The 24,640-nt window shown below is 29.7% G+C and overlaps 3 protein-coding genes across 3 annotated transcripts; 1 reads left to right on the top strand and 2 right to left on the bottom strand.

Moving 5' to 3' along the window:
- Window positions 1-294: 294 nt before the first annotated feature.
- Window positions 295-11,758, bottom strand: LOC108779078 (sodium-independent sulfate anion transporter). Its single transcript, XM_018546432.1, has 10 exons — window positions 11,525-11,758; window positions 9,304-9,484; window positions 3,765-3,986; window positions 3,482-3,677; window positions 2,967-3,187; window positions 2,299-2,863; window positions 2,003-2,229; window positions 1,606-1,779; window positions 1,103-1,265; window positions 295-554 (listed from the first exon to the last, which is right to left on the bottom strand). Exons 3-10 carry the CDS (start codon window positions 3,969-3,971, stop codon window positions 400-402), a joined length of 1,908 nt encoding a protein of 635 aa, XP_018401934.1. The 5' UTR covers window positions 3,972-3,986; window positions 9,304-9,484; window positions 11,525-11,758; the 3' UTR covers window positions 295-399.
- A 1,290-nt stretch (window positions 11,759-13,048) lies between these two features.
- LOC108779025 (uncharacterized protein MAL13P1.304) lies at window positions 13,049-17,175 on the top strand. The gene is made up of 4 exons (XM_018546356.1): window positions 13,049-13,161; window positions 13,813-14,196; window positions 14,275-14,509; window positions 14,657-17,175. Exons 1-4 carry the CDS (start codon window positions 13,049-13,051, stop codon window positions 17,159-17,161), a joined length of 3,237 nt encoding a protein of 1,078 aa, XP_018401858.1. The 3' UTR covers window positions 17,162-17,175.
- Window positions 17,176-19,278: 2,103 nt separating this feature from the next.
- LOC108779101 (sodium-independent sulfate anion transporter) lies at window positions 19,279-22,787 on the bottom strand. The gene is made up of 9 exons (XM_018546458.1): window positions 22,653-22,787; window positions 22,404-22,558; window positions 21,620-21,917; window positions 21,228-21,540; window positions 20,602-20,763; window positions 20,340-20,480; window positions 19,894-20,039; window positions 19,650-19,802; window positions 19,279-19,503 (listed from the first exon to the last, which is right to left on the bottom strand). Exons 1-9 carry the CDS (start codon window positions 22,785-22,787, stop codon window positions 19,279-19,281), a joined length of 1,728 nt encoding a protein of 575 aa, XP_018401960.1.
- Between the last annotated feature and the right edge of the window lie 1,853 nt (window positions 22,788-24,640).

Genomic DNA, 24,640 nt, shown 5'->3' with positions numbered 1-24,640 from the left:
TACACGCGTTCTTTCATAACAAATAATTCTTCTGGTGATGGACTCTTGTGTGCCTTCACTACATTGTGTGATAAAATTCTTTGTTAACGATTCTTATGCAATAGTAGTGCAAGTGCCAACTAAGACTGTATTTCGTCAATTTCTATGTATTACATATGTACATATAAAGATTGAAATAATTATATATACATCAGGAAAATAATATTTAAGCAGCAGAATTATTTATAGCTTCTAAATTATAAAATTATTTTGTGAATTAAGAATAAAACATTCATTCTTTATTTCTATATCGCTTTTAATTTATTGTTTTGTGTGCTTAATATTATTTAAATAAAGATTGTATGTAACATTCTGTTTAATAAATCTTGTTTTTTATTAATATAAAAATGAAATTTAATTTTAACTTGCAGTTGCGTGTAAAAGTGTACTTGTAACCTCGCTAAGTTCATGGCAGGAACCACGCGCATTTCTGTGAATCATCTCTGAATTATTTAACGTTAATGACGAATGTAATTTGTCATGTGTTTGCTCAAGAAGTTGTTGCGAAGATTTGTCTGGAAATAAGACAATATATCATTTTTTCTTAGATATAAGAATAAACCATTCTTAAAAAATTGTAATATTGTAATACTTATGTTATAAATATTTATAAAACGTAATATCTCATGGATTATATATACTGTGACTTTAATATATGTATATTATATAATAGATGGTAAAATCCTGAGTCAACTTGTCATTCGAATTATATATATATGGAAGATATATGTATATCGAGATATATGGAAAATAGTTCTGATCCCTATAACGCTTTAAAATTTTCTAAGAAAAATCATAAAGCTGATATAAACAAATTTAAAAATGCAAAGATATAAAAAAATACAAAGATATAGATATATTTTTTATATATTATACAATCTTAATGTAAAATGGATCAAAAATTTAAAAGTAAACATGAGATCAAAAGTTTTATCGCTACTTTCATACACTATCAATCCTAATATAAAATTAAAAGTGAGAGGACTTATAAGAGGGTCCATAAGAGATGTATATGTCTATTATCCTGCATTTATAAATCAAAATAGTAAATAAATTCAGTTACCTTGAACTGTCGATAACAGATAAGAGAGCTCTTCCTGAGTGGAAACGTATTGGAATTCATCGCCACAGGCACCTTTCAAAACAGTAACCACATCCGATCTTGGATTGTAAAAATACAATCCCTGTTTGCGACTACTAAATTCATTAATCAATGTTTTCATACCCTAAATTAGACAAAAGCAATAGTTAAATGTGATGCGATTTCTATTTTAATCATATTGTTTTAACATATATTCGCTATCATGTGTGTGTACGTGTGCGTGCGTGTGTGTGAAACGTGTTCGATTTTCATAATGTTAATATCACATATAGCAGCCAATCATAATACATAAGTAATATGTGCAAAGTCTAAGATTTTAATTTATATATTGAGTAATTATTATATCAAAGTAGCTTAAACACAGACAAAAATATAACGCAGTCTATAATGAGAGTACAAAATCTAATGTGAGATGAATATTGTGCTTATTAAATTAAATATTTTCAATTCTCCAAAAAAGTTACCTTAGCAGCCGTAAAATCTGCCCCTAAAATGTATCTGCAATCAACAACAACCGGTATTTGACTAGACCCTTGCTTTATACCAGCATTACCAACTGACTGCTTTATAAAATCGACAGCAGGGAAATACAAACTGTTTCCTGGAGTAACCAACAAGTATTCTGCACCACAATCAGTCTATAACAAATGTAGGATCAATTTTATCGAAACATTATTAGTATGTATTTAGACGCGTGAGCAGTAAAATCATGTATTTTGGAAAAGAATGATCCAATGAGTATTGAGCACATCAAGTTCAATGCTCTTTTATTTGTAGTTCTGCAATTAACAACTTAAAATAATGAAAAAAGAAAAAAAGAGAAAGGATTTCTTTGTTTGAATTATGTTTTTTTGCTACTACCGTGTATTTATCGACGTAAACTGTAGGTCTTGCAGAAGGATACAATAAGAACATCAAATTTATAGCGACCCCTGATAAAATACCATATTCTACACCAATGATGAGACAAAACAAAAAAGTAACAAACATCGGTATGAGATCCTTTTTGCTTGATTTCCACATCAGTTTTACAACCTCGTACTCTATCATGTATATTACCGCGCAAATTATCACGGCCGATAATGAAGCTGAAAAAGAGGATAATAATTACGCCAAATTGGCATTTTTTTGTACATTGCGTTAAAGTGCTTTGCTACCTTTTGGAATGAAATAGAAATATGGCGTGAGTAGCCTAAGGGCTAGTAAAATCAGAATTCCGGTATATAATCCACCCATTGGCGTTTTCACACCACTCGCATGATTTACTGCTGATCTACTGAACGATCCTGTAACTGGCATAGAACTTGCGCAGGACCCAAGAACGTTACAGATTCCGAGTGTCAAGAGTTCTTGAGTAGCATCAACTTTACCTTCATTCATAAAAGCTTTAGCTATGGCTACGTTACCGAGCACGGCTATTATCGGCACTAATATTATGGAAGTACCCAATTCGGAACACATTTGCGTGAAGGTAAGAGTCTGATTATTTATTTGTGTGGAAAAAGGTGGCAAGCCGAATGGTGGAAGACCAGATCTTACTGGACCCGTTAGAATAAATCGAGATCCAGATTCGGACGAATCATATTTATAAGCAATGACCGAGCATGTGACAACGACAATGGCGTTCCGCGCCGTAGAGATCAGCCATATCGCTTTTGCAATTATACGTTGATAATTCACTGACTTCTTACTAATGACATGCAATTTAACATCCTTCATTTTCTGTAAATTTTACGAGACTTTTATCAAGACAATATACCAGATACGATTTTACGACAAATTTAAAATTCATTATAAAGATTAAATATAAAGATTCATTAATTACCCTGAACAACAATAGAATCGTGATGCAAGAGATACTCATCCCAGTATCCCAGAGACTCGTGTCACCAATATTTTGAAAAACTTTAATTAAAGTATCCACAAATCCTTGAGACGAAATTTTTAAACCTAACAATCCTTTCAATTGCGAAGCAACAATTATGACGGACGTTGCTGAAGTAAAGCCCACAGTGACTGGTATTGAGATAAAATCTACTAGTACACCTACAAAATTGTTGTTATGTTAAACACAAACAAATGACACCTATGTCATTCAAGATATTAATATGATCAAATAATACAACAACAAGGATACATGCAAAACTAGTACAAAGTAGCATTGAATTTACTTGGAAATCTTAACTTCCAGTAACCTTGCGCATAGCCTGTATACCTTGCGTAAGTCTTACCTTGCGCATTTCTGAATGGAAAATTTTTTCACTTGTAATTTTATTTTCTATCGCATATCCAATGTTCACTTAAAATAAAGCATTTTCTTATTCGTTTGAGTCAGCATACCTAAACGTAAGCATGCCATTAGTAATTGCAGGCAACCAGATAAGAATGCGAGAAGAATGGCGAAATCAGCATTTTTCCCTTGCACATAGTCATGAGTCATTAACGCCATGAGCGCGGTAGGACCAATTGTAATATCTTTACAGGAGCCAAATAGCACGTAAACTATTGCACCCATAAATGCCGAGTAAAGACCATACTGTAAACAAATACGATATTAATAACACATGCTCCATCTACAGAGGAGATGAGCATTGATAAGAAAAACATGTTTTGCCCTACATACTTGTGGTTCCAAACCAGCCAATGTTGCATATGCAAGTCCCTGTGGCATAACAGTAAGACCAACTGTTATGCCGGCTATAATATCGCTAAGGAATTTTTCCGAGTTATATTTCGGTAACCATGCTAAGATCGGTATGCGTCTCGAGGCTAATTTGTGTAGCCGGTTGATATAGGTTTTTTTCTTCTTACAATCAGCTTCAGTAGACATCCTGAATCGAGCCAGCTTCATAGACAAAACAACGAGCAAGTAAATATTTAAATATTAATTTATTTAACAAGAAGAGGGAAACCAATAACGGTCGAAGCTGGATCACAAATGCTTATTAAAATTATGTGTGAATTTTACATACCGCGTATGTAGTTCCCCTATCGCGTGCCGAAATTTTTTCAGACTTACAACGCAACAACTACCGCGGTAATATCACTTTAGTTAAATTGACAATCAATCTAACAATTTTTTATGCTTATAGCATCTTATTGGATCTTAATAATATGTTGAAAGACATATATTAAAATTTAACGATGTAATATTTAAAGTAATGATAAATCAAACTCTGTGAAAAATAAGATTGCGAAGAATATCACAAGTTGGCGTTTCGTCCCGGTTTCCACTACTTGACTCATCAGTAAGGCATTGTAATGGAAACCTACCTTAGACGCCTGTTTTAGTACATTGTGTAACATGTTTCGCGTTATAGACAATTATAGCACATGAGTTGCACATAGATTTTTTCTTCACGCGTGCACGTAATATGCCCTCTATACCGCAACGCTTTTACGTGCGGTAAATAGCCAATATCTCAAGCCGTTGAGTTATTTCTCTAACCACACGCAAAAGCGTTGTGTTATGAAAAATAACGCAGTGGTAGCGCTCGTACAAATAACAATACGAAGAAACCTAAACCTACGTCGTAGACGCAGGCGCCCGATGTTCGTTCGGGTCGCGCCATTTTTCGCGGGCATTGCATCATCTCTTTGTTTTCATAACTCTTTTTGACTTTTGTTACTCGTCGCCTGTAGCGGCAGCTTTTCGATACTGGCCATGTCGTCCCAGTCAGAAATTTGTGGATGGGACCATTTTACCAGGATTGTAAATGTCCTTCAACGTGTAATAACGTTCAGATGAAATCAGTAAGTATATCAGAAAGCAAAAATAAAGCAAATATGAACAATAAAAAATGTTGTATTGTTAAATATTTATATACGAAATATTTTAATTTCTTTTTCGAGGGGGGGGGGCGCAGCCCCCCGCTTCCTACGCCCCACGCACCACCTCATAAGTCGCACTCGCTTCGCTCGTGCGAATTTATAATTGTATACCATATTACTAACACAGTGCACTCGTGAGGAAAAAGTTATTAAATCGAGATTCTATATATATAGATATACGCGTATCTCAGCACTTGCGAAAAATTTTACGAATATCGATAGACCTCTGATGGCGGATCGACGTAGTAATATTCTTCGCAATATTTATCTAAAGTAGTAATAACGTCTTTTTTCAGAACTACATACGCGGTATATAAAATTCACACATAATTTTAATAAGCATTTGTGATCCAGCTTCGATCGTTATTGGCTTTGACCGTTATTGGTTTCCTTCTTCTTGTTAGTTTATTGTTTATCAATTGTACGGTCTTAAAAAGATTTTAGAGAGAGAGAGAGAGAGAGAGAGAATTTGTTAATTAATTTATTTAAATATTTAAATTTTAAATAATTAATAATGTAAATATAAATGTACAAAATAAAAATAGATAAAGACGGAAATTTCTTAGATTGTAGAAATATTTTTAATATAAATTAATTTTTAATCGTTTGTATAATTTATATTAATAGAAACATATAGATGATTCGATGTCACATGAAATAGTAGAATAAATCAATATTTCCCCCTTTCTTCCGAGTATTTTATACTTGTACATAACAGATATATATTTATATAAAATATTACAGCCATGCTATATTTTAAATAATTTAAAAATTCAATAATTAATTATAAAATTATATATTTATAATACACTACTCAAAAAATTAAAGAATCACTTGTTCCACCCTGCAAAAATAGGCAAATTTCGAGATAAAATCACTTCGTCAAAAATTATCGTATCAAGATTTTTAAAAAAGCATTTTAAAGCTTAAAATCTCTACTTTTTAGGCCTGTATAACTTAAAAAAAATCGTATTACTGATATTTCATAAAATTACACAAACTGAAATGAAGATGCATTAGATCTCAAAACTTTTTACGGCGAAGTTCCACAAGGTCAAGTAAAAATTGTGCAAATGTGATTTACAGCTTTCGAAAGAGTAAATCTTTATCTTTAATTTGCTTTATTATTGAGCTCTGTACAATTTTTTTTCACCGTGTTATTCAACGTTGAAGCAAAGAAATCATTTTTATTTTTGATAAAGTTGGTCTATCTTGAAATTTGCCTATTTTTGCAGGGTGGAACAAGTGATCCTTTAATTTTTTTTAGTAGTGTAATTATTTTACGATTTAAGATACGTTTATATAAATTGAAATATTTAAATATATATTTAAATTAATTTTGAACAAACTTTTAAAAATATTCTTACTATAGTATATGCTATATAGAATATTTCAAAAAGTTCTTATTTAGCTTAATTATTTTTGTATTTATTTTTATTTATGTATCGACCTTCTGTTCTTTTTATTTTTGACTATTTTTAAACATTAAATTATTATTACCAACATGCGTTTTGAATTTGTGTACTCTGTCTTTACTTTAACTTTGATTAGAGTTATAATACATATCTCATTACCATTCTGTATTTCAATCTTATCTGTTATGTACTATAAGTTTTATAAAAATTTTTTGTAATTCTAATCTTACAACAATTAAAATTTACTTTCATGTGTTTTATTCAGTGAATATACTAGTTTAATGACAGGATGCACAATGGAAACTCATGTCTCTCAATATGAAATATTACGATGTAAGTGACAGATTTTTCTTTACAACTTCTATTTTTTAAGAATAAATAAAATTAGTTACAGTTTTTTGGTTTTTTTTTCTATAACAATTTTGTCAAATTGATGTTAATATTCTTACAAGATAGGACACAATCTTCACAATTGCGTAACAAAATAATGTTACGAAATTAGATTAGATGATGGTGTTTTTTTTTTGTACTGAAGAGGACCCAAAACGAGAGTCGAAACGTTATACTAACTTAATAAATTGTATTTCACACACTTATATTCTGTGTAGGCTCTTATAGGCGTTACTTATTATATTTGAAAATAGTACCATTAGCGTTCTATTTTCCGAAAAGCTAAATATAATACATTTTTATGTTTATCATATAAGTAAAAGCCTTTTATCGATAACGAATATCTATGATAATAAAGACTTTTAATAATATTTATAATGACTATGCATAAAAATGTATAACGAATAGATAACCGATTAAATATAAAATTATAAAATTAAAGAAAAATCTCACAATTTATATTATATTTTATGATATTAAATTAATTAATTTAAAAATTAAAAAAATGTTTTATTTTTTATGTAATATTAAAATTTAAAGTTTTAAAATTATGCTACGTAAACATATACATATGAACATAGCAATTAATTCTTTCCAATTGCTATGAATGAATCAGTGTTGTTTTACAGAAGATATAATATGTGATACACGTGTTTAAATATTCACAGGAGCACACACATACACATATACACACGTCACACAATATATAATATAATTTATCATAAACATAACTCTCATAAACGAAAGATTACGTTATATCTCGTATTGTGCACATGTTAAAGATACGTTAAAGTTACTATGGATGAAGAACGTGGAACCGCAATTGCAACAATAAACGATCGTGGATGGAGAGCGGTGTGTGTACACAGGTGGATACTTTCACTGAGAGAGAAACGGGTTTCGCCGAACACTTGTATTTGTTTTTTTTTTCTCCGTGAAGTCACTCTAATTCATAGAAGCTACACTTTATGTACTAACTTTACCCGTTAAATGTACCTCAAAGCTCTGTCGCGCCTACAAATTTCCAGCGGACTGTAGACTGAAAGTACGCGTGTTCCGTCGTGCCCCTTATATACCCGGATAACGAATCGAACTTACATTGGTCGGGGAAAAGTCACTGTTAACCTTCGCACTTTTTATATAGGAATCGTGAAAAATACATTAATCAATTTGGTTACGCATGTCACGGAATATTTATTATGATCCATTCAAAAATTGTCAGCATCATTAATATTTTTTATAGTCATAAAATTGCATTTAAAAAATATATAATTCGAATACACATAAAAAAATTGGATATATATATTTGTTTTCAATTATTAATTCTGTTTGTAATACAAATTTTTTAATAATGTACAATTACATTTTAAGAAAAATTATAAAATTTTTTTACTTCATACATACGTAGAAAAAAATTACATATAATTTATGAAAATTAAACACTAATCTTCAAGTTTTTTTTATTTTTTCAAGTAAAGATTTAATATACTAACACAATTTACTGTTATATACTATTACCACATACATGTTTTCACAATACGTTTTATGTGAGCGCATACATTGAAAGCTATTTATTTATCATTTACTTATTTATGAAGGTATTAACAAATTTTTATGAAAATTATTTGTAAACATTATAGGCATTATTATGCAATAAAATATTTAATATTTATACATTTAGAAATTTGACATAAAATTTAATTTTTAATTCAATAAGAATAATTTAATAAAATAAAATAAGACTATTTTATTTAAAAAAATAAACATTCATTATAATATAAAATTGTTAAAAATTTGAAAAAATAATTAATTTAAATAATATTTTTATATAACACAAATAAAAAAAAGTAATAGGTTAAAAAATAATATACGTATTGTACATAGAATATTAAAATAATGTATAATGTACATAGAACATTAAAGTAATAACATTGTATGTATACGTACATAATAATATATAATTAATATAACTTTTTAAAATTATTTGGAAAAGTTAACTCACAAAAAAACATAGTATTACATTATTAAGAAGAGAGAGAGAATTGGAGATAAGAAATATAATATACTATTGCATACAAGTAATGTGATACTGCAAGGACCGTTAAATTTGATACTGTTTGCTTTTACAAATTTGCATTAGTTTTTATTTAATTTGTTATGATTTTCTGTAAAAATAAATCAACTATCATTCATTGCATTTATTTATTCCATCTTAAGATATTTATTGTGATATAAAATTGTTCGATAAGAAACATAGATAAAAATTATAAATTATGAACTCAGGTGGCTTTCCTTTATAAGAGTTTAATAAATTTCAAGGCTGAGACCGGATTAACCACTGACTATCAAACTATATGTGATACTTTCCAGATAACAAAAAACTTATGTAGATTACGCCGGTTAACAAACACAAGTGCTAGCCTTCAACGTTTCTACATCGGTCGTGATTATGCAATGCACATAAATCTCATTCATTTTCACGCGCACACACATACATGTATATACGTAGATTATAATATATTTTACCTGAATTAAATTTCACTTCCTGATTAAAGATCAAAATCTATTATGAGGCATTCGAACATCGTGTACATGTAGAAGTCTCGTAACATTCTTCGTGAAACATCGTTTATCCGTGAGAAACTCATTGAATTGCGTGTTCACTAGATTGTCTGATTGGGAAAAGGTTCTCCAAACGGGCGCCAATCTATTCGAAAGCGAATGGAACCTTGACCTGTCTGTATACTAAAACTTATAGAATATACAGATATGTTTCCCTCACAACAGTTGTTTTCTAACAAAGTGTAAGCGGTATCTTCTGACGATACATGTGATCTAATCATAGTATTGTGCACGATGCATCCTCTCATGCATTGAAGCGATTAAGGCCTTGTTTAAGTCACGTGCTAACTATTTATCGTACAATATTTCAATAGTCGCAATCGATTCAATTTGAAGCTTACATACAACACATTATCCAAACATTTAGTCAGTTAATTTAAAGGACACGTGATCAATTTTGCATACCAAAAATATTATCAATTGCTTGAAGATTAACCTTTGATCGCTAATATTAACGAAGAGAAAAGGCTTTGTGCCAACTACTCATTGTCTCAAATAATCAGGAGACGCAGTAGTCTCCAGCCATGTTCAAAAACTGAATACTTTTATTAATGATGTTTTCCTTTTGTACAATAATTCTAGTAAGTATTAATTTTGCTCCTTTATAAAATTTAAAATTAAAAAAAAATATGGTAGAAAAGTATAACACCTTTGAACATATTTAAAAATATACTAATTGAGTAAATCGTTTCTTCTTTAAAAGTATAATCTATAATAATTTGCAGCGTAAAGAGCTATACACACTTAATGCACTGAGAAGTGCATTAAGTTGCACAAGGTATAAATGTTAATTATAAGAGTTAAACTAATATGTAGATAAATAAATGTGCCTATTATTTGTTATTTCACTACTTTGTATTAAAAAAATCAATTTTATGTCTGTATTTTTCTATAATTTAACAAAAGTATAATTTGTTTAGGTATAAAATACATTTTCATCAACAACATAATAAAGAACAGTTTGGCATTGTGAAATTTAAGATCCAGGACACTCATGTGAATCATTATTTTAATATTTATGTGATATTATATGAATTTTAATTAAATATAGGAAGTGCTTTTTTATTATATAAAACTCTTGTACAGATTTTATTAAAGATATCGATTATCTGTATCATTTTATTCATATATCAATATCTACATAAGACCACAGCACACACTTTTGCATGACACATAAGAGAATCAACCAAACAAAATGCTTCTCTTCCGTGAAGTGAGAGAAAAAGGATTATGATTTGTTGATTCTCTTATGCATCATGCAAAAGTGTGTGCTGTGGCTATTATATATTTAATATATGTATAATATTATACATCTTGATATAATAGCATAACAATTTCAATATCTTCATATGTATATTTATATTATATCAACTATATCTGTATGTATTATATCTACAGTATAATACTAAGTCACTCACGTGTCTTTCTTTCTCCAAAATATTTTATCGAAACACTTTTATCATGTTGACATGTATTTTTATCTCTTAGCAAAAACTATTATAGTTAAGGTAAATATCCTTTAAGTTTACATAACATTTCTAAAATAAATCACATGAGCAATATATAATGTAATCATCAAGAGGTTTGTTAAAACTAAATAGCTATTATTTTATTTGAATAAATTGTTTTACAAATATATAGAATAAAATAAATTAAACCATTGATATATTTTCAAAGTGATGACTACCCGAATGAATTTATATAATAATCAAGGAACACTTTACTTTTGAAGAATTTCTTTTCAAATAGAAACGACTATCAGGCCATGATTTTCTGAACAATAGCATTGAGCCAATTAATTAGGTTTTCAACTTTTTGCGTTTGTTTCTACAAGTTATAAACATAAGTATAGGTACTCTTTTTGTGCACCATGCTAATGATAACAATTTCTTCTGCATAGTTTTATTTTTATTTTTAATAGACAGAAAATAACAACTATTAGTTCCGACATTTTTAAGTACCTACTTCTACTTATCTTTTTATAAAAAAAAACAGATAAAATAAATAATTAAAAAAATAGCAATACAACTCACTTTATTATATTAAGGGGCCTATTTTGTAGTAACTTATATTGGAATTACTGCAACTGTATATTATATACAGAATAGAATCCTTAAAAACTTACGAAGAGCTGATCTGGGCGAATTTCGTTGAAATATGTTACAATATTCGTGGTTTGAAGCACAAAGAATATTTACATTCCACATGTATTTCAGATGTAATAAACGTATATACAAAACTTAGAAAATTTTTCTTGTTATCTTACAAATTTTTACTATTAAGAAAAACTGTTAAGTTATTAGTGTTACGAATTAGAACACACATCGGTAATTATCTCAACCGGCACTTGCCACGACGATATCGATGACACGGTACACAGTACACACGGGCACGACGGCATTTACAGTTTGTCAACGACACAGAGTTGCCAACTACAATGAATGAAAAGTAACTAGCGTCGGCATTCAGTATGTATACTTTTATTATATCACCCACAGTAGCAACTCGAATATGATTGGTTATAATTTTTGAATTCAACCAATCACATTCAGTTGCTATTTAGCTGCGTCACATAAGAGAAGGTTGCACCACACGACACGCAGAATTTCTAGTAATCTACACAGGCGATCTAGCGTGAAAAGTCGTAATGTTGTTGTATGCGGCAGATTTTACGCCGATGAAAAACTCTACAGAAGACTCCTCTCTTCAACAGCCAATCAGCGCACTTGGTAAGTAGCTAGGTAACTAACAGAGGAATTTTTGAAATTTCCTTACGGCAATTCTGTTTATGGCGTCCGTATCGTCTGTATCTGTATCAGGGCAGGGGCAACATTCTTTCTGGTTCTACTGGGCGCTGCTTAATTCGACGTTGAATCGCCTCGGTGAATATTGCAAGCTGGCAAGGTGAGAGATTATTCTCTTATTGTAATTACTTTGGTCTACAATTTCGTGTGCCTTCGGCACACCAGTTCGCATTGTGTAACGTAAATTCTATCCTTTTCAAAATTCGCAAATACTGGCGGATAGCCTATATGCGTATTGAACGATAATATTACCTGTTTATGTTTACGTTGGAAAACAACATTAGAAGCCGATTACACGAGAATCTGTGTAGAAAGTAGGTCAGTTATAAGGGCTTGGCAGAAAGTTTTTAGAATTTGTTTGTTTTCAATCCACGGAAGAGGTGACTGGTCTAATATTATTCAGATTTCTTGCCTTTATTCTCCATGCTTTGCTATCGTACTAACAGTATTTTGTCATCTTTTGTGGCTGAATTATTTTTTCTTCTAATTCTTATTTAATATATAGCTTAAACCATAGACACTCATAAATACCATATTTATAATAGAATTTGTTTCTTTAATACTATATAAAATTCTGAGTTACTCTATAAGTTTTTAGAAACTGTTTTGAGCTAACTAAATTATGAGAAATATGGATGATAGTTGAATGCTGCATTAAAAATAATGTAGACTTAAATAATTAATAATTTTTACTTCATTATTATTACAAGTTATCTTTATAACCTACAATATATAACCAAAATATTTTTTTAAGCATACTTTGTAAAGGCATCTTAAAAAATATGTATTTAAATTTAAGCATTGCATAAGTATTTAGTCTTATGAATATATTTGTGATAGGTATAATGGATTACGCTGTTGAAAATTTAGAAAAGACTTCCGACATAGAGCGGAAAGCAACACTCAGCAAGCTACATAATATGCAATGGCTGAAAAATACATCTTATTCAGCAAATCCGTATGTTTTAACCCTTATTTCTTTGTTTTAGTACATATTTTTGCATTGTATATCACCATATAGTTTTGTCTTTATAAAATTAATTTTTTTATGTCAAGCAAATTATCAACAATTTGGTTTTTTATGTTAATCTTCTGTTAGCATATATTGCAATTGTAATGTTGCTAATAAACAATCTTGTGCAATATGATAGAAAAAGAAACTTTTGCCTTATGCGTTATATGAGTATATAGTGTTATATTTGAAATATGTTGTAAGATAATTATACAAGTTATATAAATTATATACTTTATAACATATTTATATGCATGTGCAGGATATTTCAGAATGTCACTTTTAGCTATAAATATTGGAGTATAGTACTGGAGCATTTTATTTTGGAACATTTAAGTTAATACAAAATAGACTTAGAAAATGTTAATAAATAAAATTTTCTCTATATTTATTACACTGAATATTTAACATGCCATCTATAGCTCTGAAATAGCTATAGATGGACCTATGTACATTTTCTGTAATTTATATTAATATATGTATTTTTATCTAAATTTTTACTATCTGATATATAAGGAGATGGATTAAAGGTACATTTGGTAAAATTGTATCTGTATTGTGCTTAAAAAGTATTTTTATATTGACTTTTTATTGCAGTGACAAGATAAAAGCTGTTGTCTATAAGCAAATACAAAATCAAGATGAGGAAAAGAAAATAGAAGATAAAGTTACAGAACTAGCTGAAACTATCAAGATACATGCAGTTAAAGAACCTGATAAATATTCTTCATTGAACAATATGCTTCAAACAAATTTATTTAATGATACAATGCCAGAAAAAGATGAGAATATTTGGAACAAAGATATAGATACAGCCAATCTATTTACAAATGCTGATAACCTAACTGATCAAAAGAATGAAGAAGATATGTTAAGTATTGTGGAAAGTATTGTAACAGCAAAGCTAGAGGCTGAGTTTTGTATAACCAAGGAACATAAAGATCAATCAAATGTATCGGAGAATAATACTAAAGATATACAGTAAGTATAAAGATAAATTTTAACTTATTTATTATCAATATGTTACTTCTATTATATTTTGTATTTATGATAAATTAGGGACACAATATGTACAAATCTTTCCGAGTCACAAAAAATTAATGAAAACACAAAAGAGTTGAAATTAATAAAACATTCTGATGGTAATAATAATAATGATTCCAAATCAGTGACGTTATGTATGTCAAAAGTAAACGATGAACAAAATTCAACTTACAAAATAGCTGGTGTACAAAGCAGTAAAGTTTTAACAGAAACAAATGATAAAGGTAAATTTATAATTTGTAAGATATGCGTATATATGATTCATATAATTTTATGCAATATTGTGTAATCAATTTAATATATAGTTATATTAAACAAATTTGTGTATATCTATTAACTATTTATTCTATTTTTAGATGTGCATGTAAAAAATAATATTACAAAAACAAATATTAAGACTGGATGCAATTCAAATTTAATTAAAGATAATGAAAAACCTTCCAATCTTAGTAACGATTCTAAAAAAGCAATTTTCAATTCATCAAAGTTACTAAGTACTACTGATAAAAATGGAAGGGATCATTTTAATAATAAACATAAAGCAAAAAATACTGCTAGCATAAAGAAACAGGAATTTGTAAAACAGCGTCATGTTTCAAGAAATGGAACGGAAAAGGAGGTGAAAAAGTCAAACTTAGTGAAAACAGATTTTGAAACAACTGATATGACATGTCAAAGTAAAAATTTAAACAAAGATAAAATTTTACAAAAACAAACAAAACAATTTTCATCAAAATTAAAAGGTCAAGAGTCTCTTAAAAAGAATCCATCTACGCCTAACTTTTTTGATGATAAAAATAAAACGGAGAAATTAACACATATATCAGGAAACCTCAACTCGCCATTAAATGAATCTGAAAGAAAAAATGATAAGATTGTTAATGAACACAATTTTCAAAGCGATCAAAAAGTAAATCGCAGTGATTTTAGAAAAAATACTACATTTGTTGCGCAATATAAAAATTCAACATTCTCAAAGTCAATGCAAAATGTTCCGAGAACAGGACAAGCTCCAATGTATGGAAGAAATTCATCATATGCATATAATAATCCAAAATTTAATAAGAATCGTAATGATACTGCTGAACATAAAGTTATGAAAAAAGAACTTACACCTACTAATATATTAATAAAATCAAATACAGGAACTGAAAAATCTGACACAAACAATTTGGAGAGTTGCACAATACAGAAGGAAGAAGTAATTCAACTGACAGATGTAAAATCAACAAATGTACATGAAGTAGATACATTATTATCTAACGATAAAAGTGATTCGAAGTCTATAAAAGTGGAGTCATACTTAATACAAAGTAAAGAAAATATGAATTTAAAGAATAAAGACCAAGGATCTATAATGTCAGAACAGTGTTGTGAAGAAACGAATGGTACCTCTAAAGTTGATATTAGCCAGCAAAATAGAGAAACGAATAAAGAAGATATCAAACCACTTAAACACTCATCCAATTTAGTCTCTGATAAGTGTGCTACAAATTCACAAATCAATGCGATGCATCAGTATTCGTTCAAACTGGAAAACGTACAACGCACGAATGATGTAAATCAATTGAAAAGTAGTCAAATTACTTGGAATCAATCATCTGACAACGCTATGCAGAAAGGTGCAACGATTATGAGTTTACAACAATCTATTCAAAATATGCATTTTAATACACAACAGACTTTTACTCAAACAGGAAATTTAAGAGGACAAATGTCGTCGTGGGAATCAGATAATAGCAAATTTTATGATCAACATTTTCCAGTTAATGATGCGATGCGGCTGTCGCAGATTCCAAATACTTTCAACGCACCACCTTATAGTAATACACAAATGTCACATGATGACAGTGTCACTGGTACGTCTACACTAGAAACTACGATGAATAGAGAAAATTCAAATGTTTTGTATAGATACGGTCCAAATGTACAGCAGAGACCTGTTATGGCTTCTGATTTTCCCGGCCATTCCGCGTCGTCGTGTCAGACTAACCAGTCTAGATGGAATTCCTCGATACAAGACAATTTTCACATTGAACATCCATACGTTGCAACGCAACCTACAATGATGCATATTTACAATCCTGCAACTTTTGGTCCAGATGACTTTAATAATACAATGGATTATGTATCTCATCCAGTAATTTACGCACCATCTCCATATATGCAAACATGGAATTCACAATTACAGTATTCAGTGCCCGTTATGTATAATTCCCCGTGCACGAATTATACGTTTCCTTCTCATAATCAGTCAAATAATTTTAACAGCTCTATGCATGACCAGCAACAGAAACATAATCCTTATATGCAAATGAATAATTACGCTAGAGATACATATAATGATACCAATACTTGCGCTGTACAAGCGAGAAATGCTGTCGATAATGTTCCGATGAAATCCAATTATTATTACAAGAAGTATCAAGATAATTGTCGAACAGTTGGTGACGTTCCTCAATATGTAGCACCAGTTTCGTATTCAAAATCACAACATGGTATGAATTTCATGCCTGCAACAGGCATAAATCAATGCCACACATCATATTGTCCAAATCAGAAATATTATAAGCAAAACATGACGAATTACATGAAAAATCCGAAAAGTCAGGTACAAGATTTTGTTTGTGATGATAATGCATCTGAAGACATTCCTCCAATAATATCTCCGAAAGAATTTGTAACAAACAATGTAAATTTTTCAAATCAAAGTGATCAATTTGCGACACGAGTATTTAAACCAGATTTTAAAACGAGATCAAACTCAGGATATCGTCCACCGCCCTCTCTACCAAGATATAATGGCAGTTTTCGCAAAAATACAACTTTTCAAGATTTTCCGAAAGACTATACATATCCTGTTAGTATTGGTCGCGGTACATATAAAACTAAAAAAATATAAAAATACATCTAGACCAAGAGTTTGAACAATAGTATAAAATATAGGTACATATACATTCATGCAAAAAAATTTATTTTAAAATAATTTACCTTTAATTTGAAATCTATTCTACCTGTTTATAAATCTCAGAGAGAGAATCAGTAGCAAAATTTTCCGAATTATTCAATGAGACTATAACTTTATTCAGATTCATAATTTACCATCTTTTTTTCTGTTTTTGATGTTTGTTGAAAGAATATGATTTTATATAACAAGCAGTTATAATTGATTGTATTAAGATAGAAAAAATTCCTATACATATATATTATACCAGATGTTAAGAAAACTATAAGTGTATTATTAAGTTTAGATTTCATATCATATTGTGATGTCGAACCCAAAATGATGCTCTCCTTGCATCTAAAGACTCGCTTTAACTCTTTATAGAGAGCTTGGTATACTATGTTTATAAATATATAAGTTCTGTTTAAATTTGTAAGTTTTCACAGATGGGTTACAATCGCAAGATATGTAAAAATTGTTAGATTTCGAAACATATCAATTGCGAGAAATGTTGTTCAACAAATATGTAGCACGTAAGAGAGATTTTCATATGTTTAATTTCTTATATAATTTTAAGATAAAATATTTCAGAAAAATATATTCTACTTGTACTTTATTTTTCTATCTTATTTTTGTGTTTAAACTGTATTGTTAATAAAGATGATATAGTTTATTTTTTCTGGACTGGTTTTATGAAATAAATAAAATACGTTTTGATATTTCGACATTGCTTAATTTATATTACATTGTTTATATCCCCTTAATAAATCTCTAATTTTTATGTTACTCTTGAAACAGTTTTTTAATAATACAATCAATTATAAATTTTTAGTATATCATGTGATGACAAGGCTGGAAATATATGTATATACACAAGATTTATAAAAAAAATTAATTAAATATTTATTTTACATACACGTCAGATAAAAGAAGCAATTAAAAATAATAAACATTTATTACTCCTTTTAACTTTATTATTATTAACATTTGTAATGAAGGAAGACAAGTTAGCTTGAACGTATAAGTCTCATTATATATGCTTGGTTAAGTATAATTGTCACAGTCAAAGTGTTAATCAATGTATACGTTTACGTACAGCAGACTACAATAAGTGTATACATTTATTACACTGAGTTAACATTTTGACTGTGACATAGTATATACAAATTAAATTGCATGATTTATTTTATACATGTATGTATATAATTCAGGGAATGGAAAGTTACTTTTTAAAAGTAACTAGTTACAGTTACAGTTATCGCTTTTTAAAAGTAACTCGTTACAGTTACCGTTACTTGAAAAATAACTTTTCGTTACTTTTCCGTTACTTTTTTAAAATCAATTTAAAAATGTACTTTTGCATTTTTTTTTTATATGTAATACTGCGACAAATATATAGTTTTATTTAAAAAAAAAAAAAACAATGTAGAATGGCTCAAATAATAAATTAAATAAAAGTAAAATGAGAAGAGTTACGAGCCAAAAATGAAACAGTTTATTTCCGATAAGAACGACGATGACAATGTAATTAAATGTATAAATATATATTAGAACAATACATAGATAAAACAAGATAAAAACAAACGACGTTTCGACACTTATTGTCATCGTCTTTTAAACTGTTTCGCTTTTTGGGTTCATAGCCCTTCTCATTTTACTATTATTTAATTTATTTTTTAATTTTTTTTAAACACAATTTTGTAAGTCTAAAACCTGTAAAATATGCAGCAAACTGAAATATTTGTATGTCCTATGTATTACATAGAAGATAGAAGTGTAAAATAATTACTGAATCATAACGGCCGAATGTCTAAGGGCTTTCAAGTCTTATTGATAAGCGCTATAGATAGCATGTATCCAATCGAACCGTGTTTAATCGTGTGCAAAGTAACGACAAAAGTAACTGTAAATTTCGTTACCGTTACCCAAAAAATGTAACTCGTTACCGTTACAGTTACCAAAAAAAGAAAGTAACGCAGTTACCAGTAAAGTTACCAAAAAAGTAACTTGTAACTGTAACTTCGTTACAAGTAACGAGTTACTTCCATTCCCTGGTATATATATATATATATATATCACAGCCATGTAGAGGCCCGTTCATCCGTTTCAGAAATGACCATATCATTCAGTGTCACGCCTTTGGGTTTTCCTAAAATTGCAATTAAATCGATTTCGTTTCTCGCTGTCAAGATTTGTTTGTCAGATAACGATTGTATTCTCATTAAAATGCCAGGATTGGGTCGTAGTATTATTAATTGGCAGTTGTTTTTTCTGAAGTCATTTATCGTCATATTAATACTCTAAAAATAATACATCAATATTAATATTTTAAGAACAAAATATATTTATAGATCAATCTTTAATATTGCATTGCATTATAATTAATCATATTCTCAAAGTGCGTTTTTCATTGGTATATTTTATAAATAATTGATTATTTCGAAACCTGTGCAGCGGTAAAGTCTATTTTGTCGATGTGTTCACAATCTAATACGACATTCATACCGGAATTCTTCGTTAGATACATTCTCAAATGATCTACAGCAGGGAATAAAATTCCAGTGGTAGGGCGAACTAAGAGGTAGTCTGTTGTTGAGATCTGCAAAGAGAACATTTTTAATTCTTCGTAATTCTTAACATAAAGAACTATTGTTATCTAAATCCAAAGACATACAGTTTCGTTTTCTTACGTTTCTATGTTCAATATTTATCGTTGGGCGTGCATTGAGATATATCAATATAGCCAGATCGAATATCGTACCTATTAAAATTCCCATCTCGATTCCGACAAATAAACAAGCAAGGAACGTAATAAATGCCGGTATTAAATCACGTTCTATAAAGAAAAATAATATTTCATTTGTGTTAACTTCATTAGTATATATTTTTAATTTAATGAATTATCACAATAAACAAAGTATTTCAATAGTGTGCCCTCCTCCCCACCAGTTTAACAATAGATTTAAACAAAACATTGTTGCATAGATTAATATTAACTGCGTCTGCAATGAAACTCAATGAAGTTTTACCAATGAAGTCTATCAATATCATCTAAAGTATAATTCTTCAGAAAATCTTAAAGATATCTTTAAGATATCGTTTTAACGCATGTTATCTAGATTAATTATTCACTCACTATTACACTTCCAAATTGGAAGTATTATATCAATTTCTACCATAAATATCACCGCGCTAATTATAACAGCGCTCAGTGTTGCCCTCGGGATGTAATAAAAATATGGTATCAAGAAACTTAGCGCAAGTATGACTAGAAGACCTGAAATTATTTATTATTTTTATTAATATTTTTCCTTTTTCTTTATTTGAAGAAATTTATGTGTTATTCTCTTTATACTAATAATTCTTAATTTATTTTAGTCTAATTGTTAATAATTAACCTGTGTAGAAGCCACCTAAAGGTGTCTTAACACCAGAAGCGTTATTCACTGCACTTCTCGAGAAAGATCCTGTAACAGGCATCGACTGAAAGAACGAACCAACCACGTTACATAGTCCGAGAGTCAGCATTTCCTGCGTGGCGTCTAAAGACTTACCTTGTGCTTTAAAAACAATGAGAGAAATCAAGAAAATTTATATATATATATATATAAAAACTTGATAGCATTATATGTACATAATGCGCACGTCTCGACTTAACATATCCGAGATGAATGAAGTCAAATATAAAATCGATAAACTCATTTGTATCATTAATGTGTATACATGCATATACGCGCAATTTTCCTGGTCGTTATCACCAGAACGCGTATATACATTGTATATGTATACGCGCATTCACATTGGGTTAATAATGCGCGAATAGACGGTCTGACATATGTTACGTGGTGACAAAACGAAAGAAAAGAAATTTTGCGAAGAATTCTTACTTCGTATATTATACAAACTAGTTAAAATTTTACTCTTTCGACAGATCTTTTATCTTTACTTATCAAATAAAATCGCGTTTTTGTGAAATAATCTTATATAATATTAGATATATGTATATGTATAAAAAATGTCATACAAAAAGCCTTTGCGATGGCGACGTTTCCAATAATAGAGATGAGTGGCACAATCAAGATGCCAAACTTTAAATTCTTCGTTATATCGATGAAACTCTCAGTTTGATTGCCAATTGTTCTCGAAAACGAAGGTGGTTCGACAATTGGGAGACCGGCGTCGATGTGACCCGTAAGGATATACGGTGCTCCGCCGTTCATTTCAAAAATATAAGACGTAACTGCGCAAAGGATCACCACGAGGGCATTCCTAGCTGTACCAATCGTCCAGAGGATTTTTTTTAACGTAGTACTAGCAACTTTTTTATCTTTCAAATACTGAAAAAAAATAAACCGATACGCATCTTATGATCGTAGAGTCTGTTTCCGCTTTAAAAAAGTTCTACCGCGTGTATACCTTCAGAACCAGTAAAATTAGGATACAACAGCATGATAAAATCAAATCTGGTATTTTCGTGTCAGCAACGTTATTTATGAACTCCACCAAAATTTCGACGAACCTTTCGCCGTGAATATTCAAGCCTAGCAAATTTTTTATTTGACTGCAAGCGATGATGACGCTCGCAGCTGATGTAAACCCAGACACCACCGGTATCGATATGAACTCGATTAAAAATCCTAAGCGTAGAATGCCAAGTAATATCGTGGTACATCCGGACAGAAAGCAAAGCAAGGCCGCATACTCGGGAATTCCACTGAAAAAAAATCATCAAACTTGGAATGTAAGTGCATTTTTATATTTTATACGGCCTTGACGCAAACGACATTTTCTCAAGAGACACGGCTTATGAAAAGTGCTTTTAACAATTCAATTACGTTACTATTCGAGTGATCTCATTTGATTAGCACTCTCTTTCACCACACGACCGGATGAAACTTTAAGCGAGAACATTGTTATGTCGATCATGCGTATAACGACGTCTTCAATACAAGCAAGATTTGCTGATTAAATATAACTTCCGGTCAATTGTCCTAAAATTTGTATGCTATTCTTAGATATTACTGTAAAATTTACATTTTGTATAAAGAAAATTATAGTAACACTACAAATCTGAAAACTACACATTTGTCTAAACAGTAGAAAAATTTATTATATAATTAAAAGACCAAAGCGAAAATTGATAATTTTTATAACTTCCTCTGCTATTTTATTATTATTTTTAGAAGCTTCAATAATGTACCTCGCGTATGTCCAAGTCAGTAAAGATATGATTGCTGTAGGACCGACATTAACTTCTCGACACGTGCCGAAAAAGATATAGACGAAACTTCCAGCGAACGCACTATAAAGTCCGTATTGCGGCTCCAAACCCGCTAAACCTGCATAAGCTATGGCCTGTAATCGCAAGTATCACGTTTTTTTAGTACCGAGTGAATAATAACGACAGACGTAATAACGTCAGACGATTAAACAGACATATATTATGTACCTGAGGTATCAAGGTTAATCCTACGGTGAGACCTGCAACCAGATCACCCAATGCATCCTTCATTTTATACTGCGGTAGCCATTTTAAAATAGGAATTCTTTTTTTAATCATTTTTTTGAAATTAGGATTGGCCATTGTTATTCACCAATTAGATCATTTGTTCTTTTAAACGTCCTAATAAGAGAATTGTAGCAAAGATAAGAAATCTGGAAAGGCGATGTCGATTGTCATTTTTCACTGGGTAGGTAGTACAAAATTACATGTCATAATGATAATGCATATCAAATGCATTATTATTGGAGCAAACAAATTATTATAAGTAAACGTTTAGCATATTTTTAAAAGATTCGATTTTTTTAGACTCTTATCTACATATTTCTTTTCTTGTTTTAAATCTTTAAAAACGAAATTTTTATTGAAAGGATATAATAATTAAGGTTTGCATATTTAATACTTTTCTTATTATTAATCGGATTTACGTACCTTAGTTTTTATTTATTTGAGATTGTGTTTAATTAGTTATAAATAAAAATTTAATTTTACCGAATAAATTAAAATTTGTAATATATTGTTATGTATTCTATATACGATAATATATACAAATATTCAATTTGTGCATTTGTATGCAAGCATATTAGCTGACATATCATCCGATAACAATCACGACTCACGTAACATTGTGTTTATATCTTCCGCTATATGTATAATTAATTGCGGGAATCCGTTGCGTTTGATCATATCGAATCGTTTAATGTGTCATGTGTTAATCACATCACAGATTTGTAACTCAAATATAGAAATTTAAATATGTGGAACTTTTTGATTAACATTTTTTCACAGACTCTTTGTGCACAAATACTTTACTATGATAATAAGACAGCCAGAATACGATATATATAGCTTATCATGCAGTTACGCAAAAGTCACGAAGCAATATTTTACACAACAATTATATACAATTACCATGAAAGTCCAGAAATATAGCTTCTCTTATCAGTAGCCAACTTTATTGAAAGAGAATACGAAGAGAGTACCACTGTCTTTTGAGAGTAAAATTAATGGACATTTTTTTCCGAAAAATTTTTCTTGATCACGAATATATATAGTTAATTCATATATTATTACAATTGCTATCTGTTTGTCACACCAGTTCTTATACAACCGTTTTTCACACACTGTGAGCACCTTTTTGCCTCTTCGCTTGGTCGCAGTCCACACGGCGTTCACGTGTTAACGCATGCGTTTACTCGATCCTTCCTCTGTATGACATCATCACTGGAGATCAGGCTTAGATCTCCAGTTTATTTAACAAATTGAAGGTCTTTTTCATAGTACCTTATTATCTAACGAGTCTTTTGGATCTGATGATAAATCTCAAAGCAACGTCCTTTAATTCCATATCTTTTGATATATACCACACTCGCTGTTTTCAGTATCAAATACACCCGTAACAAGTATCCATAACATGCATCTATATATTTCGTGAAATATTATATTATATAGAAATTATTTTTTATATATTTGTTTTTATATTATATGAATTCCAATATATCTAAACAATTGCTAACAATAAAGTATAACTATAATAAAGTATAAAGTAAAATATATATTGAAGGATTATTATTATTATATATATAGATAAGAGTGGTTGAAATACATTAGCGTACCTATTTACGTAACATCGTAGTTTTTATATTTTCAGATAGACTTTGAATATAATTAACAATATAGTAGTATGGAACGCCTTGTGAGGGGATGCCGCGAAGGTCTGTGGAAGAGCAGTTGAAATTGATAAATTTCTTCGCTCTCATTTTTATCCTACATATAAATTTTTAATTCATAATCTGTATAAAGTGTTTCTCTGGATGTCTAGATTTAAGGTGATGCTGAACCCGCCTCTGTATTATCTATTAAAAACTAGCGTTTTTAACATTTTCGTTCCTGTCTAATTTCTTCATAATAGTTTTGCAGAATAAAAATTCCTTTTC

This window comes from Cyphomyrmex costatus, unplaced genomic scaffold (assembly GCF_001594065.2).
Source record: "Cyphomyrmex costatus isolate MS0001 unplaced genomic scaffold, Ccosl1.0 scaffold55, whole genome shotgun sequence".
Taxonomy (NCBI): domain Eukaryota; kingdom Metazoa; phylum Arthropoda; class Insecta; order Hymenoptera; family Formicidae; genus Cyphomyrmex; species Cyphomyrmex costatus.
Note: the sequence above shows the minus strand (reverse complement) of the source record. Positions and strands in the feature narration are given on the sequence as shown.